Below are 21106 nucleotides of genomic sequence, written 5' to 3'. Positions count from 1 at the left end.
ATGTTTTGGTATTTTCTGAATTAAATTGCTTTTGCTGGCTCTTGTTTGGGACTCTATAGGCATGTTGGCTAGTGTCGTCATTATCTGTTTCAATCACTTCATAATCTATTTCATTTTCTGATCCCGAAGTTCTACGCACAAATTTTCTCTTTCTGTCATCGTGAAATTGATGCCTAGTTCTGGTTTGTATGTAATTTACAACATGGTACACTGCTTCATCAATGTCCTCGGGTTCCTTAATAAACTCAATTTCTGACCGCACTTCTTCATCTCGTAGACCGTCCAGGAATCTTCTCACTAAATCTTCTTGCCGTGTTCTGTAGTCTCTCCTTGTATGGGCTTTGTCATACAGACGTTTAAGTTCTGCAGCATACTCCTCAGCTGTTTCACCTACTTTCTGATCTCGTTTGCTAAATTTTACAGCAAAAGTTCTTGGAGTTTCTATGACCCTAAATCTGTTGTTAATTTCACTAACAAGTTCTCTATAGTTGGTTAAAACTTCATGATTCAGTTGAGTGAACACAAATTCACCAGCACTGCCTTGCAATTTTGGTAATAAATTGTCAAGTTTTTCTTCTTCATTCCAATGAAGTCTTTCAGCAATAATTTCAAACCTGTTAATCCATACTTTCCACTCATCTTTGCCAGTAAAAGAAGGGATTTTCATGCTTGAACTGCATTTATGAGGGCTTACACTTCTTGTTTGCCTGTCATAAGACCTGTTCTCCCTTGGGTGCTGGTAGCCAATGTCCCACATTTGTTCACCCTGACCTCTGTCATTACGGAAATGGTTATTGTTTGCTTCCTGTTCCTGGGGGGAAATTTGTACTTGTTTGTTGTTTTTATCACATAAATTTGCTAGAAGTGTTGTAACATTCTGTAAAGCATTTGACATCTGATTTTGCATTGACACCATATTTGTGACTGCATCTTTCATCCAGTCGGTTGTATTGCCATTTGACATTTCTACGTTGGAAACACTTTTGTTTAATCTAGGGGTACTGGACTTAGATGATGATGGTGCTGTTTGATTTTCTTGATATGGTTCTTCAGAATGCTGGTTAGCTGCTGTTCTGAAGAATACTTCATTCTCTTGTTCTGATTCGGAGTCTGACATTTTGCTTTCGAAGACTGGATTCAATCGCTGAATCTATGTAGAAATCAAAGATTCCACTTCGCTGCCACCATAAATTATGTCACGAGCCGAGCGGTAGCTGTGATTTTACTTCAGTTTCTTTAACTTTTCCAAACTTGAAGCTTTTATTCAAGTTTAACATGGAACTAAAATGGACTCTGATAAACAGTAAACTAAGAATAACATTTTTGCCTATTCAGTTGTTTTAAAATTGTCAAAAAAATATACAAACTCAAGATTTATAACCTTTCTAAATTTTATTCATTCATAACGAATAAATAAATAACAACTTTCAATATATATATATTTCTTAACAGACAGATTAATTTTCAGACATTTACATTATAATACAGCAATATACACGTACATGTGTAATGTTAAGTATTTGCACTTTCTATTTTATAATGTTCTAAAAAGATGACAAATGCAATTTTTAAGTATTTATAAAATTCAGTCTGAATTTTAATAGCTAAGTCTTATTGAAAAATGTATTTTAAATGCTTATATAAGAAAAATAAAATAGGTCTCACACCTAGGAAAACAAAGTTCAGAGTCCTCGAATGAGAATTTTCAGTGCCTTTTATACTCCCCAAAAGCGCACACATAGCGTTGTGCAATAATAACGTAAAAGCGCACATATGAATTGTGCACAAAAAGCGCACAAACAACGAGCAGTAAAGCGCGCAAGAGCGCACAATAAAATTTGAGCGTTCTTGACACGGTAAATGTCACTCATATTAAAATGATATTTCTGACGATATTACAATGAAGCAGTAGTCAAATACATATCAATTAAATCAATAAATAATTTATAAAGATGACTATTACCTTTTTAAACAATTTTTAAAAGAAGGAATATGAGTATTTAACAAAAGATATTGTATGACGAAACTGTCAAAATACTGTAGTCAGTGTAAACTACCCAGAAGGCACTTATGTCAGCATCAGGAAATCAACTTCCTGTTTATGCAAAAATGGCTGCCACATTAACAGACGCTTAAACAATGAGACTTTTAAAAAGGATATTACAAATAATAAAGAAGCGCAAAAGGTAGGCATCGGCTGTTATCAGCTCTAACTTCCACACAGCATCCAATAAAAGCATTAAATAACAGTGACATAGTCATTTAGATGCAAAACACAAACGGTAAAAATGAACTATGTACATGTACATAAACACATGTTTTCATAAACAATCTAGGGCATGACAATACTTTTGCAACATTGAAGATAGCAACTTGATATTTGGCATGCATGTGCATCTCATGGAGCTGCACATTTTGAGTGATGAAAGGTCAAGGTCAAGGTCATCCTTCAAGGTCAGAGGTCAAATATATGTGGCCCAAATCGCTTATTTTATGAATTCTTTTGCAATATTGAAGATAGCAACTTGATATTTGGCATGCATGTGTATCTCATGGAGCTGCATATTTTGAGTGGTGAAAGGTCAAGGTCATCCTTCACAAGGTCAAGGTCATCCTTCAAGGTCAAACATCATATAGGGGGACATTGTGTTTCACAAACGCATCTTGTTTTAAATAGAAGTTTGTTTAAGATAATTTGTAGCGCGTTTCACGACATCGGACTTTGGGCAGGAATGCAACTCGGATACAGTAATATCGACCGGGTACGATTAAGTTTATTTACCGTACCCGGGATACATGTAAGTATACTTAAGAGTACCCGGGGTACATGTAAGTTGTACCTGAGCCGACAATGACCAATCGAGCCCCATTAACCCATACTTTGTTTGGTCACAATATAAACAAAAATGGTCAAAACGTACTGGAAAAATGGTTAAAATGTTGATATAAAAATAGTTATACAGTTTTATATATTGAAAAAATGTTTTGTTTTAAGTTAATGAAGAATAATAAGCATGTTAATTTGCTACTGTGTCAAGAAAAATAATAAAAACTTTCTTGTGACTTTGACGGACATACGAACATTCGGATCCAAAGTTATTTTCTTCAGAAGCTGTGTTGCATACTTTTTTTCTAAATAAAGAATATATATGGGTGGGTGGGGAATGGGATTATTGATGCAAGTAACTGTGGTTCAGTCCTCATGTTCATTATAAAGAAACGTAAAGTAGTACTTCTTGGACATTTTCAGGATGTTGATTTTTATCTATAAAAATATTACAGGATTTGCATTCAGCTATTTTTTTCCTTCTTTAAAGAGTACCGGTAAACAGCACTTTCCCAATTAAGAAAAAACTACAAATTTCCCAATTGCTGTCCAAAAAATTCCCAATTTAAGGTAAAAAAAAAATATTTTTTTTTGGAAAATGCAACATTTTGTTAGTTTCCCTGTGCAGCTCTATGGTTTGAACCTAGGTAAATATAATATTGACAGCTTGAAAACACTCGGACATCAATTTTAAAGTATTTGGGAGCATAAAATCAAATACACCAATTTCCCAATTTGAGGGTTTCACGACTTGATTTTTTCCCAATTTTCAGGCTTTCACGACTCAATTTTTCTCAATTGGACCGGAACGGGTACTTTTCCCAATAGGACAAAAAAAAATTGCTGGCATTTTAATAAATACGCATACCGTAATTCCACGAATATAATACGCCCTCGTGCATAATACGCACCCCCGAGTTTGGTCAAAATTTATTGGTAAAAATTGAAAATCCGAGTAAAATACGTACTAAAAACATCAGTGTCCGAAATCGGCCATTTCCTAAAAAATGTGTCAATATATTTTTGTGGTGTGAAAATAGCAAATAAATTTGGTGTTGTCAACTATCTGTTACCCCGGTATATTGATCGGGATGTGTTATAGTGCTGTTGTTATGACAGTTGCATAATAAATATCTCTGTCTATTGTTTATATTGCCATTGATTGTTACCGATAACACACGGGCCCCTTGCTGACATCCGGGTCAAGCAGTCATAATTACAAAAGAAAGAAGCAGAGACGCTGTTTTTTGTTTTCACATTTAATTCAATTTGACAATATTCGGGATGATAATAATTATAATAATAATAAAGTAATAAGAAGACAAAATGGTTACTTCCGTTTTTATAGTTGTCTAGATGAGTTACTTTTTATCCCCCGCCAGAGGCGGAAGGAGATTGTTTTGGCGTTGTCCGTCCGGCCGGCCGTCCGGCCGGCACTTTTGTGTCCGGAGCCATATCTTGGAGGTTCTTTGGTGGATTTCATTTAAACTTGGTATGAGTATATATATGCAAAAGAGGATGATGCACGCCAAATGGCATTGTACACCATCTGTTAAAAACAGACTTATGGCCCTTTGTATCTTGAAAAAATGCTTTTTAGTGTCCGGAGCCATATCTTGGAAGTTCTTTGGCGGATTTCATTGAAACTTGGTATGAGTATATATATATGCATAAGAGGATGATGCACGCCAAATGGCATTGTACACCATCTGTTAAAAACAGACTTATGGCCCTTTGTATCTTGAAAAAATGCTTTTTACTATAGGCACTTTTGTGTCCGGAGCCATATCTTGGAAGTGCTTTGGCGGATTTCATTTAAACTTGGTATGAGTATATATATGCATAAGAGGATGATGCACGCCAAATGGCATTGTACACCATCTGTTAAAAACAGACTTATGGCCCTTTGTATCTTGAAAAAATGCTTTTTACTATAGGCATTTTTGTGTCTGGAGCCATATCTTGGAAGCCCTTGTGCGGATTTCTTTGAAACTTGGTATGAATATATTCCCGCGCCAGAGGCGGAGAGATATTGTTTTGGCGTTGTCCGTCCGTCTGGCTGTCCGTCCGGCACTTTTGTGTCCGGAGCCATATCTTGGAAATGCTTTGGCGGATTTCATTTAAACTTGATATGAGTATATATATATGCATAAGAGGATGATGCACGCCAAATGGCATTGTACACCATCTGTTAAAAACAGACTTATGGCCCTTTGTATCTTGAAAAAATGCTTTTTACTATAGGCACTTTTGTGTCCGGAGCCATAACTTGGAAGCGCTTTGGCACATTTCATTTAAACTTGGTATGAGTATATATATGCATAAGAGGATGATGCACGCCAAATGGCATTGTACACCATCTGTTAAAAACAGACTTATGGCCCTTTGTATCTTGAAAAAATGCTTTTTACTATAGGCACTTTTGTGTCCGGTGCCATATCTTGTTCTTTTTTCGAGTTACAAACTCGATACTTTAATATAACTTTAGATACAATTAAACCGCTCGTGTTTTTCATGATCTAGTTAATTAAAATACGCTGCTGTCATTAAGGCTAGTTTGGGAGTAAAAAACAAATTTATTAATTATCACCTTTCAATAAAATTCGGCAATCAGCAGACAGGTGTAATAGACTCTTATTACCATCATAAAACTAATTATTTAATTACCACTCGTTACTTCAGATATGGTAAATATGCGGTAGAAAAATAAATAGTGGTCAGCTAAGAAATATTTATATACCGGTATTGTCAGATGTTTTTTTTCATTTGCTAATCTCTTTATATGACTACGCGTCCAGTCGCTATTTTGTAGGCAGACGACGATATTAACTGTGTATTCAAAGTATACAGTGTCTGCGCATGGATGACCCAATATTATCCGATAGCTCCTCCCGTTCTCACGTTTCATTCGACAACGTCATTTCATGTGTAAGCGAGCTCAATGTTGATTGGCCAGCTACCATGCCCACTTCAATAAAAATAAGGTCAAGCGATGTCTCATAATCGGGTACAGACCGGGTTTCGTTCACTGTTCGAATTGCGAACACTTTCATTAAAACAAAGAGACAAATATAGAAAACCAGTCCGATACCAGTCCGGATGTTTTCAATGAAATTTTAATAGATTTTCGATTTTAAAATTAGCTTTTTATTGAGCCAAATTCTCAATATTTTCGCAAATGACTCAATGGCAAACAACAGCGCGAGCCCTGTTGCACCCCTTTGATGTAATGGTGTAGTTCAAAATGGCTGCCGCGAAGCGAATAACAGCGATTAAGTTGAAAATTTGCACAGGAAAAATTTTGTTCTGCTCTAAACTCGTATATTATACGCACCCCCTACTTGAAGAAAAAATCGGCAGGTAAAAAAGTGCATATTATACTCGTAGATTTACGGTATTTATTAAACCTACCCAAAACTTTTTAACACATCGAAAGTTATTGATGGTGACACCTGCATCATCTACAAAAACTCTAATTATTTTTATAATTTCGTATCACATAATATGGGAATGATGTCAACAATGGTGTTCTGAAGATTAACTTTTCTAATTGAAATTGTTTCTGTTCTTTTTTTAGCTCACCTGTCACGAAGTGACATGGTAAGCCTATGTGACCGTGTGATGTCCAGCGTCCGTGTGTGCGTGCGTGCGTGTGTCCGTCAACAATTTGTTTGTGTAGACAGTAGAGGTCACAGTTTTCATCCAATCTTTATGAAATTTGGTCAGAATGTTTATCTTGAAAAAATCTGGGTTGGGACTGTATTTGGGTCATCTGGGGTCAAAAACTAGGTCACTAGGTCAAAAACTAGGTCACATAATAGGTCAAATAATAGAAAAACATTGTGTAGACAATAGAGGTCGCAGTTTTCATCCAATCTTTATGAAATTTGGTCAGAAATGTTTATATTGATGAAATCTGGGTTGTCATTGTATTTGGGTCACCTGGGGTCAAAAACTAGGTCACTAGGTCAAATAATAGAAAAACCTTGTGTAGACAATAGAGGTCACAGTTTTCATCTAATCTTTATGAAATTTGGTTAGAATGTTTATCTTGATGAAATCGGGGTTGGGATTGTATTTGGTTAGTTAGGTGAGCGATTCAGGGCCATCATGGCCCTCTTGTTTATTAATTTGATTTTAAAATATGCTACATTTGTCTCGTTGTTGTTAATGTCCGCCATTTCGGGAATGCAATATGAAAATCATTTGTTAAATACTCATCGATTGGCTAATATCGTGTGGTATTGGCTGCAATAGCCAATGAAAATCGCTGACGATTTACAAGTCGACTTGGCACAACGAAACAACCGTATTATAACCAAATTTAGAACAACACTTTCGGCAATCTGCGCATTTTTGTCTCTAATTTTGGATAAAATACCAGGTCGGCGGGTGAAATGTAAATAAAAAAAACGAAAGTGACTTTTATTTGTATTTGTATTTGTCGAAAAATAGGGTCGGGCGCTCTCATAAAACAAATAATAAAAAAATGCTGGCCTTGCTCTTTCTTTTTCTTCTTTAAAAAATACATACAACTTCACAGCTTTGCTTACTTTTGCCTGAAATGATATAGAACATAGAAGTAAAAACATATAACATTTTGCTTCCTTAATTGGACGAAACTGTTTCAAATGCTGTTGGGGGAATCGATTGATTTCTACTGGTATACATGGTTATTTACCCAATTAGGCGAATTGAATGGTCAATTGCCCTCAGGCATGCATCTGTCAGGTTTTATGACCTTAATCCGGTTGTAAAAATCCATGATCGAAGTGTCACAAGATATGCCAAAACAGGCTAAAATATACCCTCCGAAAATTAAGAGACAATAGTTAAGTCACGAAAAAAAAAAAATTTGGCTAAGAAAGAGGTTGTCCGAAAACTTTGTGCGTCCAAAAACTTTACAGTTACATCTTTCGAAATCAACTTTCCTGTTCCTAAATCTACTCACCCGGGTAATTGGACCCGGCACTTATTTATATCCATGTGATATAGTTTAACCCTTTCAGTGCGGGAACCGAATTTTGAAGGCCTTTGCAAACAGTTTGGATCCAGATGGCACGCCTCATCAGGATCCAAACTGTTTGCTATTCTGATAGTATTCTTTGAAAAAAAATTGCTAATTTTAGAAATTCAGCAGACGACATTTTAGCAGATGACATATTTCCCAGCATGCAAAGGGTTATGCCTGATTACCTTGCAGCACATAGCGGCAAGCACTGGAACGGGTGAGAACGACCTGACTAAGTTGAAGCAGATCCTCGATGCAGTCCCGGACATCAAGTACCTGTGTGTGGACGTTGCTAACGGTTACTCAGAACACTTCGTGCAGTTTGTGAAGAACTGCCGTGCGGAGTTTCCCAAACACACTATAATGGTAAAATCATTGATAATAGTTTTGTGTAGTATCTGGTCTTCTCTTGATTGTGAAACAAATGTAGGAGTTTCCTGAGCACACTATCATGATTCAGGGCTTTTTTGTTGGCTCAATTTATAGTGTTTACGGGGGGTATTTGTTGAAAATGTCTCGTGTGTTAATATATGTCGCGTTCTGAGAAAAGTGGGCATAATGCATGTGCGTAAAGTGTTGTCCCAGATTAGCCTGTGCAGACTGCACAGGCTAATCAGGGACGACACTTTCCGCTTTTATGACATTTTTTGTTTAAATGAAGTCTCTTCTTAGCAAAAATCCAATATAAGCAGAAAGTGTCGTCCCTGATTAGCCTGTGCGGAGTGCACAGGCTAATCTGGAAACACTTTCTACGAACATGCATAATGCCCAGTTTTCTCAGAACACGACTCATATATCTATCTTTGATTTCCCAGATCCAGTCCCAAATTTGCCATGAGATTGTTTCACTTTCTGTTGTTGATACCCCTGCAAACAAATGGGCATGGGTTTATTGAAGCCAGTGGGGGTGGGTCGGCTTGTCAGTCCTTCCAGTGATTGTTGCGCTTATGAAGACGTTATTTGCTGACAAAATGGTGTGGGTGTAGTAGCCACATTTGTGACAAAAACTTGATAAAAATTGAAGAGTTTTGGTGAACCCACCAAGTAGTTTCAAGTATCCCGGTGTGACCCAAATTCGACGATATAACGGTTACATAAAGCAATATTTAGCAAATAATGAAAGAACTTATATAGCACAAAATAATAATTTTTAACTCGGCTGTAATACTTTTAAATGATTCCAAGACAATAATCAGTCATTTAAATTTAAATCGATAAAAATAGAACATTGTCGAATTTAGGTGTCTTCGAATTTGGGTTACGGTAGGATATTATCTCCTGAGCTGTTAATTTTTTACCATTCAGATTTGCATTAAGACTTGTTTGTTGTCCCTCAGAAAATTAAAGTTAATTGATGACCTTAATAGATTCCAGTTTTAAAGGCTTCATTTCCAACCCTAAGATACTGATGAGCTACAAACACCATAAAACCTGAACAGACTGCAGATAACTGGGGCTGTTCTGGTTTTATGCTGTTGGCATATAGCCATTGTCACTGAGCTACTGAGTGGGATTTTCATCCTTAAATAAATGCAGCTCCTCCTGTTCGGGAGCTGACATCATCAAGGTCGAGATTGGTCCGGGCTCTTTGTAATATCTGCGTTATATTTCATCTTTACAGGCAGGTAACGTGGTGACGGGGGAGATGGTGGAAGAGCTCCTGCTCTCGGGTGCTGACATCATCAAGGTCGGGATTGGTCCAGGCTCGGTGTGTACGACTCGCAAGAAGACCGGCGTAGGCTACCCGCAGCTCAGCGCGGTCATTGAGTGCGCAGACGCTGCACATGGGCTCGGTGGTCATATCATCTCGGTATATGAGAATTGCTGATTCAAATAAATGATTATGAAACTCAAACATGAGATTACCAAAATCTGAAAAAAATTACACATTTTTACTTTCGCTACAATCATGCTAAGAATAAAAATTCTCATATGTGTATACATGGATTTTGAACGGTGCAGCACTTTGAAGTTTGAGTTTGGGATAAATTAAAGTAAAATCATTTACATTTGTCTACCTGAAATTTGGTGTGTGTTGTTTTGTTTTTTTTAAATTGTTTACAATAAATTTTAGAAATTCTGATTTAGAAAACAACAACATTTCCCAGATGTGTTTTTTTGTAAATTGTTTGTATCGGTCAACCACATGAAATCAACAAAAAATAATGTTCCACAAAAAATAATAATTTTACAGTAATACAAAATACATGAAGGATATACATGAGTACATTTTCATGTCGTGTATTCAAGGACGGTGGCTGTACCTGTCCTGGTGATGTGGCGAAGGCGTTCGGGGCCGGGGCGGACTTTGTGATGTTGGGCGGGATGTTTGCGGGTCACGCGGAGTCCGGGGGTGAGATGGTGGAGAAAGGCGGGAAGAAGTACAAGATCTTCTACGGGATGAGCTCAGCCACCGCCATGAAGAGACACGCTGGGGGCGTGGCAGACTACAGGTCAGCTGATGGTGGTGGGGTGTTTTGTTGTTGCTTTTCAGGGTTTCAAATAACAATATTTGTATTTTGTATCATGCCTGGGCAGTATGGCAGAGTATAGGTCAGTTGACAGTGGGTGTGTTTGGTCAAAGTTTTTTGAAATTGGGCCCCATTCCACATCTCATAAAGTATAATTGTGTCGTGTTCTGAGAAAACTGGGCATAATGCATGTGCTTAAAGTGCCGTCCCAGATTAGCCTGTGCAGTCTGCACAGGCTAATCAGGGACGAAACTTCGCTTTAATGGTATTTTTAATTTCAAGGAAGTCCTTCCTTACTGAAAATCAAGTTTAGGTGTAAAGTGTCGTCCCAGATTTCTGAGAAAACTAAACAAAAACAAAAAACATTGCAACATTAAGTTTATATCCCTACCCAGCTCTATAAGTTCAACCTTTAAAAAAATTATTTTGGAAACAATTTTATTGTTAATAATATTTTGTATCTGTGTAGGACTGTTTTTATCCCGGGAGTATGTTCACATTTTTGGTTCCTGCTCTCTCTAAACCTGTGTTTTTCTGATCGTCACAAAACTTTTTGATGTTATATTAATAGAATGGAGGCAAATTTAAGTATCAAGTAAAATCTAACCAGGCACTATGAAGTTATTGCTCTTGAATTTCTCAATAGATGGCTCTTCAATGATTTTGACTTTCTAAGTTGACCACACTTCATCTGATTGTTACCAATTTTTCTACAAATGTAAATCATCATAAGAGGACGGATGGTCTGTGACACGTGTCTTCCTACCTCAAAGGTCAATGTCACTTATAGAGTTCCAGGTTCGCCATCAAACAGCCTGAAAAAAGTTCAGCATTCAAATTTGGATATAAAATGGCTTGTCTGAGCTAAAACTTTGTCATTCATCATGCTACATGTATTGTAAAATAATTTACCACTCAATCTCACCTTAAGTAGGCTGAGTGCCTTGTGAATCAATTGCCTCATTACCTCATAGGTCAAGTCAAGGTCACACTTAGAGGTCAAATTTCAAATTTGGTCATGAGCAGGAGGGTTTTTTTAATACCGGTAAATGGACTTGAGATATAAGTGGAATGGTGGGCATATTTGCAATATGGGCACATGTCTTGTTTTCTCTATGATATTCAATGTCCTGAATTTGTTCGCTACACAAAAACTCAAACTCGCTTACACAATAATGCACTTCATTCAAAACTGTACCCTATTTCATCACCGGTATCCATAGTACATGTGGCAGCACTGCATGTATAAACATTTCGCTACTACTAGGATTTTTCCTGAATCTGGGAATATAGATCTTACCCAGAAAATGTCATAGAGTTTTGTCCATCAAACGAGAAACAAACCGCTGATCTCCCTCACTGAAGGTGAGACAGTACAGATTTAACCAGAAACAAATATTTAACCCTTTACCGTTTCAGGGCATCGGAAGGTAAGACGGTACAGATTGAGTACAGAGGCCTAGTAGAGGTCACAGTACAGGACATTCTCGGCGGCGTGCGGTCCACATGTACTTATGTCGGGGCGGGAAAACTCAAAGAGCTGAGCAGACGCGCGACATTCATCCGGGTCACGCAGCAGCTTAATGAGGTGTTTGCTGCAAGCACCAAGGACGATTGATGATTGCCAACAGTTTTAGATGAATTTTTGTTTGAATTTCGTTCCTCATGTTAGCTTTGTTTCCTCCGTAAAATAAAATTGTGTCATTACACTTAAATTAAATTTTGCTAAGTTTTCAATTTCATTACCAAGCTGAAGAAATAAACATTCCCATATTGCTATGGTTAAAATAAAATAAAATTATATTGCTGCAAAAATATTAACCCTTTAAAAACAATTAATACAATTCAAGAACTTAAAAAATGTATGAAAAGAAACTTTTGTTCAATATTTTAGACGTTTTCAATGGAGTTTAAACAATTACCTGGGGGTAATTTATGTTTTGTTTTAAGCAGCTATATTTGATCGATTTTATCCATGTTGGTACCATTCCCAACATGGGAAGATTCCCATATTCCAAGTATATATGGAAATTGTTGTTTGCATGGAATCTGCTCGGAGATCTGATCCAGTTCTTTAGGAACTGAGAGACTTGTTTTCCATTTTACTGTACAGCCTCTTGCTTTTGATTCCGAAAAACTGCTCGATAAACCAAAAAAAATGGTAGATTTAAATATTTTTAAAATATTACATCATTCAATTGTTTATCAGTAAAATACCAATTTAAACTGCATTTAAAATATTACATCATTCAATTGTTTATCAGTAAAATACCAATTTAAACTGCATTTTTTTCTTATAAATTGGTATTCAAGTGTCTTCTACCAATCAAGTTAATGATGTCTTTGTTAATTTTCTTTTTATTGGACTTTTGTATTTTGGTTTTGGGGGAAGATTTATTTTTTTACATTTGGAAAAATTTAGTTAGAAAGTTACTGCATCTTTAAATGTGTTCATTTTAAACTAGGAGCTAGGAAAAGATATAGACTGAAATGACAGGATGCCGACGGCAGCTCCTTTTTTGCTCCTGAACCTACCCCTAGGGGTAAGTCTAGGTTATCACATTCTTGTAATTCGGCCTATTTGTATGCATAAGGAAGTGGGTATTTTTCTTGTAGCTTGTTGAATTATATGTACTGCACAACTCGCACAAACATGTTCTCTTATTTTTAAGTGCTTTGAAACTTAATAAAACCTGTTTAATTTTCTTTGAAAATTTAAATTATTTGATATAATGAATGCAAAATATGAAATGTTCCGATGTTTTGTCTATAGCTTCTTCATTGTTTAAATGAAAGTGAAGTGGAATTGACAACATGATAATAATATACCTTTTGAAAGCATAATTATATCAGCAGTGTTTTTTAAGAAACATTTTTGTTAAAGCTTGTTCATGCATTTTTTGTTGTTGACACTTTTACCTTTCTGTCTGATTTTTGTGTGCTTTTGCTTTTGGTATTTTTTGTTTGCATGCAATTTTTATTACTTTTTAATTATCATTGAAATAAAGAAGTGAAATGTGCTGATCTGTCTCATTTAATAAATCTTCTATCCAGCAAAAATAGGGATTCAAGGTTAAAACCTGTGCCCAACATGAGCTTTTGTTATCATCCCATGTCCGATGTCTGTCGTTGTGCAGTGTGCATCCAAACTTTTAGCTTTAGAGGATTAATTTTGCATCCAATCTTGATAAAACTTGGTCAGAATGTTTATCTTGACATTTAGAAGGCAGGGTCATGTGCAACCTAAATATTTGTCACAAGGTCACGATGGAGCATATGTTAACTCTCGGCTGGAATCGAATTTTGAAGGCCTTTGCAAACAGTTTGAGTCCAGATGAGACACCACAGAATGCGGCATCTCATCAGGATCCAAACTGTTTGCTATTCTGATAGTATTCTTTGAAAAACAAAGTTTATTTTAGAAATTCAGCAGACGACATTTTAGCAGACGACAAATTGCCCAGCATGCAACGGGTTAATACTCTCCAGGCCACATTTAGGACTGGGTTTTGAGAAAAGTGGTCATAATGCTCATCTTGACAATATGAAGGCCAAGTTTGAATATAAGTCATGTTGGGTCAAAAATAGATCACCAGGTCAAGTCTTAACTATTTTATGTCCATGAACTCAAAAAGTCCTTTAGGGTCATCCTGGCTCTCTTATTATTCATTCTTTTACCTGCAAGGTAGGTAAATACTTCTACATAAATACTTGTTAAATGATTTATAAATTTAAACCATAGTTTCTAAATAAAGTGCAATACATTTTATTTTGCATAGTTTTTATTGCATACATGTTGTGCATTGTGATATGATAACGCGATAAGTTCATATATGCATTTCTTAAAAACAGCAGTATATAATAATATATTGATGAATATCGGCAAAAACAATGCGACTAATATCGATGCTAGCAAGATCCAACTGTTCCTTTCTCTACCATAGAAAGAAAAAGTCTGTAAAAACTTCTTAAACATGCAAGGCACTTTGAATTCATAAACAACTTAAAAAGAAGACATTGAAACAAATCTAAAGCTATATACACATTTGTTTTTATAGCCATTTAAGACAACAAAATGTAAAACATATCAGCTTTTTTTTTCTCAGATCTCCACTTTACAATAGACCAAAAACTGTCTTCATTAAGGTAAACAAAACTAAAGAATATTTACATTTCTACATACATAGCTACCTACAATAGTAATACAAATTGCATTCGACAATTTAATATAAAATGAAAACAAATGTTAAAAGGCAGGAACATTTGTGCCTTGTTCTGTAAAAACTGGGCAAAAAGCATGTGCGTAAAGTGTCGTCCCACATTAGCCTGTGCAGTCCACACAGGCAAATCAGGGATGACACTTTCCGCTTTAATGGTATTTTTCGTTTAAAGGAAGTCCCTTTTTACCAAAATCTAGTTAAAATCTAGTTAAGCGGAAAGTGTTGTCCCTGATTAGCCTGTGCAGACTGCACAGGCTAATCTGGGAAACACTTTATACACATGCATTATGCCCAGTTTTTTCAGAACATGACACATTTTAACAAATACCTCAAAAAGGGCAAGTGATGGATTTTCAACATCAACTAATGGCACAGCAACGTTCAAAACAACCATCATATAACAGTATTAAAAATCATTAAACAATCCAATAACCGAACACTGCAAAAAATGTATAAAAAAAACATATATAACACTGACAATACGATTAAACCCTTATCAGGGCTTTTTAATTCATTTATGCCTAGCGTCTAGAAAAAAGGCCTTCGAAAACAGCATGTACCCAGATGAGACGCTGCATGATGCTGCGTCTCATCAGGGTCTGTGCTGTTTGCTTGAAGAAATTTCTGTAAGAAATTTTCTACATATAGAAATAAATATACTTGAACTCACTAATTTCGGAAATAAATTGATCCAATTTAGAAGGATGGGAGAGTCCACTAGGCGTAAATGGGTTAAAAGAGCACAAAATGCCCCTCCATCCAAACATACCAAGTTGTTGTAACAATTTTGTGGAAACACTAGATGTAAAAGAGGGCACAAATTTCAACAATTTTAAGAAGGATAATAAAAGAAAGGATAGGAAAACATTGCCACATAAAGACAAATATTAAAAGCGGATTTGCAAATGAATCCTTATTATGCTTTAAATATAACAATGAACAATTAAATGTGGATCCAAAACAATAAAAAAATTCAGCTGAAACATTTCTATTAACAAAACTTCTTCAAAACATGTATAAACATTAAATATATATCTAACATTACATAACATACACATTTTGTGTGGCTAGCTAAAACTAGACAGCTTTATACAACATTATAAAGTTAAAAAAACATTTTTGTGTCAAGGCCTAATAAAAGACTTGCACAATTTAATAACTATGCTTTATTTTTCCTACTGGAATAAAAATAAAATCCGTTTCTAAGGTAACAAAGTCCTAAATACACAGGAGGTATGAGTGACATTAATCATCGTCAATTCTAAAGGGACCTTTTCACAGATTTTGGCAGGTTTTGAAGTTTTTCATTCAATGCTTTACATTGATAAATGTTAACATCGGAACTAAAGAGTTCAAGTTTAAAACAAAAATAAAATGAAAGAAAAGAAACTAGTACTCCACACCTTGGCTCCAACCACTGACCATTGGAGTAAAACCACTGACCCTTGAAGTAAAGCCACTGACCCTTGGAGTAAAACCACTGACCCTTGGAGTAAAACCACTGACCCTTGGAGTAAAACCACTGACCCTTGAAGTAAAACCACTGACCCTTGGAGTAAAAGTCTTGCGCTCAGCCATCCAAGCTCAGGAACCATTTCATGTATTTTATTCATAATATGAGTCATGTTCTGAGAAAACTGGGCATAATGCATGTGTGTAAAGTGTCGTCCCAGATAAGTCTGTGCAGTCCGCACAGGCTAATCAGGGACTACAATTTCCGCATAAATTGGCTTTTTGCTAAGAAGAGACTTCATTTAAACGAAAAATGTCATAAAAGTGGAAAGTGTTGTCTCAGATTTGCCTGTGCAGACTGCACAGGCTAATCTGGGACGACACTTTACGCACTTGCATTATGCCCAATTTTATCAGAACACGTCTCTATCTATCAATCCTGGTTTTGTCACAAAATATAACAATAACAACAGAACTGTCCAAATTATATGATCATTTTGTGTTTGTAACACTTAATAATTTCAGGTTTTTAAATTGTCAAAATATGCATATAATGGCTTTTGGAGCATGGAAAATGTTCAGAATAACTGTTTCATATCAAAAAACATCACTACAAAGAAAATTTGCAAATCTGAAACAATTTTTTTTTAATTTTGTCAATTTATCAAAACGTGAAAAGGTCCCTTTAATGGACAATACTATTTACTAGTTTCAATAGATCACATATGTTTATGTCATATGTTAAATACCAGTAAATAACTTCATATTTGTTTAATTAGCAATATTTAAGAATACAAAATTCCTAGTTGTATTGACATTGTGTGGATTCCCAAAGCAGCGAAAAATATATATATTCTATAACAAACCCTTAATACCTCTCTATCAAAATTACACTATACAAAGCAATCAAGTTACATGTTTGTGGCCAAATATACATTATACATTATAGTGCAAACAATAACCAAAATATTTTCAAGAATAAAAACAACTATTTTTCATATCAAGAATCATTTAATTTTCAGGTTTTTAAATCATCAAAATATGCATCTAATGGATTTTAGTGCATGGAAAATGTTCAGTATAACTGTTTCCCATCAAAAAACATCACTACAAAGAAAATTTGCAAAGCTAAAACAATTTGTTTCAATTTTGTCCATTTATAAGAACGTGAAAAGGTCCCTGAAATGGACAAAACTATTTACTAGTTTCAATCAAAATCACATATGTTTATGTCATAAGTTAAATACCAATATATAACTTAATACTTTTTTAATTACAAATACAAAATTCCTAGTTGTACTGACATTGTGTGGATTCCCAAAGCAGCTAAACAATATCAATTCTATAACATACCCTTACCAGTAATACCTCTCTATCAAAATTACACTATACAAAGCAATCAAGTAACAAGTTTGTGGCAAAAATATACATTATAGTGCAAACGAAAACCAAAATATTTTCAAGAATAAAAACAACTATTTTTCATATCAAGGATCATTTAGAGAAATATTAAATACCCTGAAATTAAATGTGAACAACACACAATACTGGATTTGTTTCTGCAACTGTCAAGTAATTTTTCTACAGTTTTTGGCATGTTTTTTGCATCCCAAGGCAGAATCAGCAACCTCATATTGAAATAACAACAGCACAAAACATTACCATATAAAATATTGCATGAAACAAACATACAAATTCAATAAAATACTGGCAGAGCGATTGTACAAAATTATACCTCAATACCATAAACCTTTAATATAATTTACTTTTTATAAAATAATGGCAAAAATATTAACACTAAATATTAAAAATAAATAGAATATAGTAAAACAAAGAAAAACGTTGGCAGCAAGCTTAACAATACAAAGTAACAAAATGTACAAAAAAACAAAAACACAACACTTAAAAGCAACTTAAAAACGTAGTGACATCACATCAGCAAGCACAGAAATAACATGTTGACACACAAATGATAAAATTACAACCATTGACATGAAGGTATGGATAAGATTCTACATTGCTGGGCTCTCCCTGTGTTAAAAATTTTCTTCCCCAACCATTTTTGCCAGTTTTTTTTTTTTTTTTTTTTTTTCGCCAATTAAAAAAAAAGAGTTATTTTATAACATTATTAAATTGTAGTGTCTTCAATGCATATATATTTTTTCTTTGTTTAGCGAGAAATAATAGACAAGAGGGCCCAGATGGCCCTAGTTTGCTCACCTCAGAGGAGTCAGTTCATTCAATCTTTACCAAATGTCAAACTTTACCTAGATATTGTCCAGACAAACATCCTGGTCAAGTTTCATCATTATTGAACCAAAACTCTGGCGTATGGAATGTTTTTGTTTTTGTAAGATTTGACATGGTTACCTATATTTTGAGTTGACCCCCTTACCAAACATCAAAATTTGCTACAAAAATAAATATTATGACCAAGATTCATAAAATCTGAAACAAAATTGTGACCTCTAGAGTGTTAACAAGCATTTTGTATAATATAAAGAAAATTTGAACAATCAAAGGGCAATAATTATGGAATTAATTATGTGATTTTGCTCATTATCGAACTTGACGGACATCTTTCAGCAACTTTGATAAAGAATGCTTGAGAAATGTGAATGCTAGAGTGTTTACAAACCAAATGTGGACGGACAGACGGCTGACAAAGACCAATCCTAAAACCTCACCTGAGCAATTTGGTGAGCTAAAAAGTGTGTTTCACCGATCTAAGCCATTTTCCACATTGTCCGAGAAATCAATAAAACCAATGTATTGACTAAGTTTCACGATGATTAGGAAAAAAATGTGACTTCTAGAGTGTTTACAAGGTTTCTCTAAGCCAAATAAGGAAAACTTCCCCGCCCACTAGCGGCCATGTTTTTCAACGGACCGAAACCACTTTTAAACTCAACCAACATATAAATGAGGCAAACATTTTGACAAAGTTACATGAAGATTGTGCATAAAATGTTACTTCTACAGTTTTTACAAGGTTTTTCTTCTTTTTTTTACCTAGTGACCTAGTTTTTGACCCTGCATGACCCAGTTTCGAACTTGATCGAGATATCATAGGGACAAATCTTCTGACCAACTTTCACGAAGATCGGACAATAAATGTGGCCTCTAGAGTGTTTACGAACAAATGTGGACGGACGACGGACGGACGGACGACGCACAAAGACCTGTCACAAAAGTAATCAAGTGAGCTAAAAATCAGTTTTTGCCTTTTTTTCCACATTGAAATATACAATAGCAACTTTCTAAATGTTTGCATTTGGTAACAATTGCAAATGGCAGAGAGAGCCATGCACGGATGCCACACAAGCACTTTAAATGTATTCAAATATAAATAAACTTAACAAGAGCTCAAATAACTGAAGCATCTAGTTCGTATTAAAAAAAAAAATATAGTGTTTCGGTACCCAATATGCAAACATTCATATCAAATGAAAAAATCAGGCATCATATGTTTAAAAAAATTTGGTACCAAGTGAAAGAATGTTGGGTGAAAAAAAAGTACCATTGCCAGGGGGATCTACCATTAAACACATAACACATTGTCTTTCGTTCCGATCCCATTAGAACTTGTACATGCTATAAATGTTGTATGAAATTATATGTATAACAATTTTTGTTTTAAATAAATAAGTTTTAACTAATCTATCACTTGAACAGACATTGATGAAATAGGGGCAAAAAAACAACCACAAAAACATTACAATTTACAGAACACATCTGAGACAAATAACCCAGTACCCTGCCTAAAAAATGGCTCAAATAACACAAAACATACCCAAATACTTAAAATGAATGCTGACAATTGATGAGGTTACATGGAAATACGTAAACCATTGCCCTACAATATTTATTAAATAAACACTGTTTTACCACAGTTAGCACAACAAACCTATAGAAAGATTACTGACCAATACAATTTAAACTCTATTCAATGCTATTGGTGTACAAATAAATGGTAGTATTGTTTCTCCTAAAAACCATGAAATGATATGAAAAAATGGGAAAACAGACAATCTGACATGCAAGCATAAAATTCTAAACATGTACAGCTAGCAGGGATGACATATGGTAAAATTCTGTGCAAATTCAGATCTTAAGACCGTCACTTGTAAATTGTAAATTGTGAATCGTGCATTCTTATATCACCATATTTACAGATGCAATCGAGCTACCAAGCAATTATACAAAAATTCAAGCTTTCATGGCAAAACTATTTACTGTAAAACAATCCATTTTCGTCAGCATGATCTTTTTTGGTTTTCAAGAAATCACAATATTGTTGACACGCAATTTTGTGGATTTCATATTTTGGTAACTCCAACTTATATATGCCCCACAACTTAAATTACCAACAAATAACAACAGTTTCACAGTATTTGGATGCTTCTCACATTAGTATATCATGGTCGCTAAACTTGTCAGAATCATCGCCCATCAAAATGAAATCATCCTGACGAACCTCTTCCTTCTCCTTCGCACCTTTACGATTGAAAATCCACGATGCGCTGAGTCTACTGCTCTTTCCGCTCTTGCTACTCGCGCCAGACATACTGTGACCGGGGCTCTGCATGCGCTGCGGCGTCTTTGGCGTACTTGGCGCAGAGGCAGCGCCGCCCACCTCCAGACAGTCCTGGTTCATCGGCGTTACAAGGCGCAGAATGAGATTACGGCCGGCCTGACGAACTAGATTCACTACTTCGTCGTGTCTTGACCGTTTTGTGTCAACTTCACCCACAGCCACTATGAAATCCCCTTCATTGATGTTTGCTGCCTTAAAATACAAATGGATAACGGTTTCAGACTCAGAAGCCAAAGAAATGGTATCATTTATTATAAAAACAAACATTTGTTTTCAAATAAGAAATTTATTGAAACTGTATATGGTTTTGTAGAAACAGCAATAATTTTAAAACTTGAATGCATAATAAACCTATGGCTTCTTCAGATAGTCTGAAGTCGGTTTTCTAAGAAAAACAAGTTGAATGTGCCTTGAGAAGAAATGTTTTCGGAATGCTCACCAGGGGGATAAAACCCATGACCTCCTTGTGGAAATCAACTACTCCAACTTCATGTCAAATGATTACATAACTTTGGAGCAATAATTTAT

At 35.2% G+C, this 21106-nt stretch overlaps 3 protein-coding genes across 5 annotated transcripts in view; 1 reads left to right on the top strand and 2 right to left on the bottom strand.

The window, feature by feature from the left end:
* The window catches only part of LOC127846708 (GMP reductase 2-like), a 30502-nt gene extending 17173 nt beyond the window's left edge, over window positions 1–13329 (top strand). The window contains exons 4-7 of the mRNA XM_052378207.1: window positions 8031–8204; window positions 9460–9648; window positions 10089–10291; window positions 11729–13329. Of these exons, the coding sequence (XP_052234167.1) occupies window positions 8031–8204; window positions 9460–9648; window positions 10089–10291; window positions 11729–11927 (765 nt within the window). The 3' untranslated portion in view covers window positions 11928–13329. The remainder of the gene's footprint in view (window positions 1–8030; window positions 8205–9459; window positions 9649–10088; window positions 10292–11728) is intronic.
* Window positions 1–21106, bottom strand: part of LOC127846702 (endonuclease/exonuclease/phosphatase family domain-containing protein 1-like) — a 182249-nt gene that overhangs the window by 62324 nt on the left and 98819 nt on the right. The window lies entirely within an intron of this gene.
* LOC127846701 (rhophilin-2-like) overlaps window positions 14074–21106 on the bottom strand; it is a 63103-nt gene continuing 56070 nt past the window's right edge. The window contains exon 15 of the mRNA XM_052378191.1: window positions 14074–20770. Within this exon, the coding sequence (XP_052234151.1) occupies window positions 20387–20770 (384 nt within the window). The 3' untranslated portion in view covers window positions 14074–20386. The remainder of the gene's footprint in view (window positions 20771–21106) is intronic.

This window comes from Dreissena polymorpha, chromosome 9 (assembly GCF_020536995.1).
Source record: "Dreissena polymorpha isolate Duluth1 chromosome 9, UMN_Dpol_1.0, whole genome shotgun sequence".
In the NCBI taxonomy this organism is placed as follows: domain Eukaryota; kingdom Metazoa; phylum Mollusca; class Bivalvia; order Myida; family Dreissenidae; genus Dreissena; species Dreissena polymorpha.
This window is presented reverse-complemented; position numbering and strand designations above follow the sequence as displayed.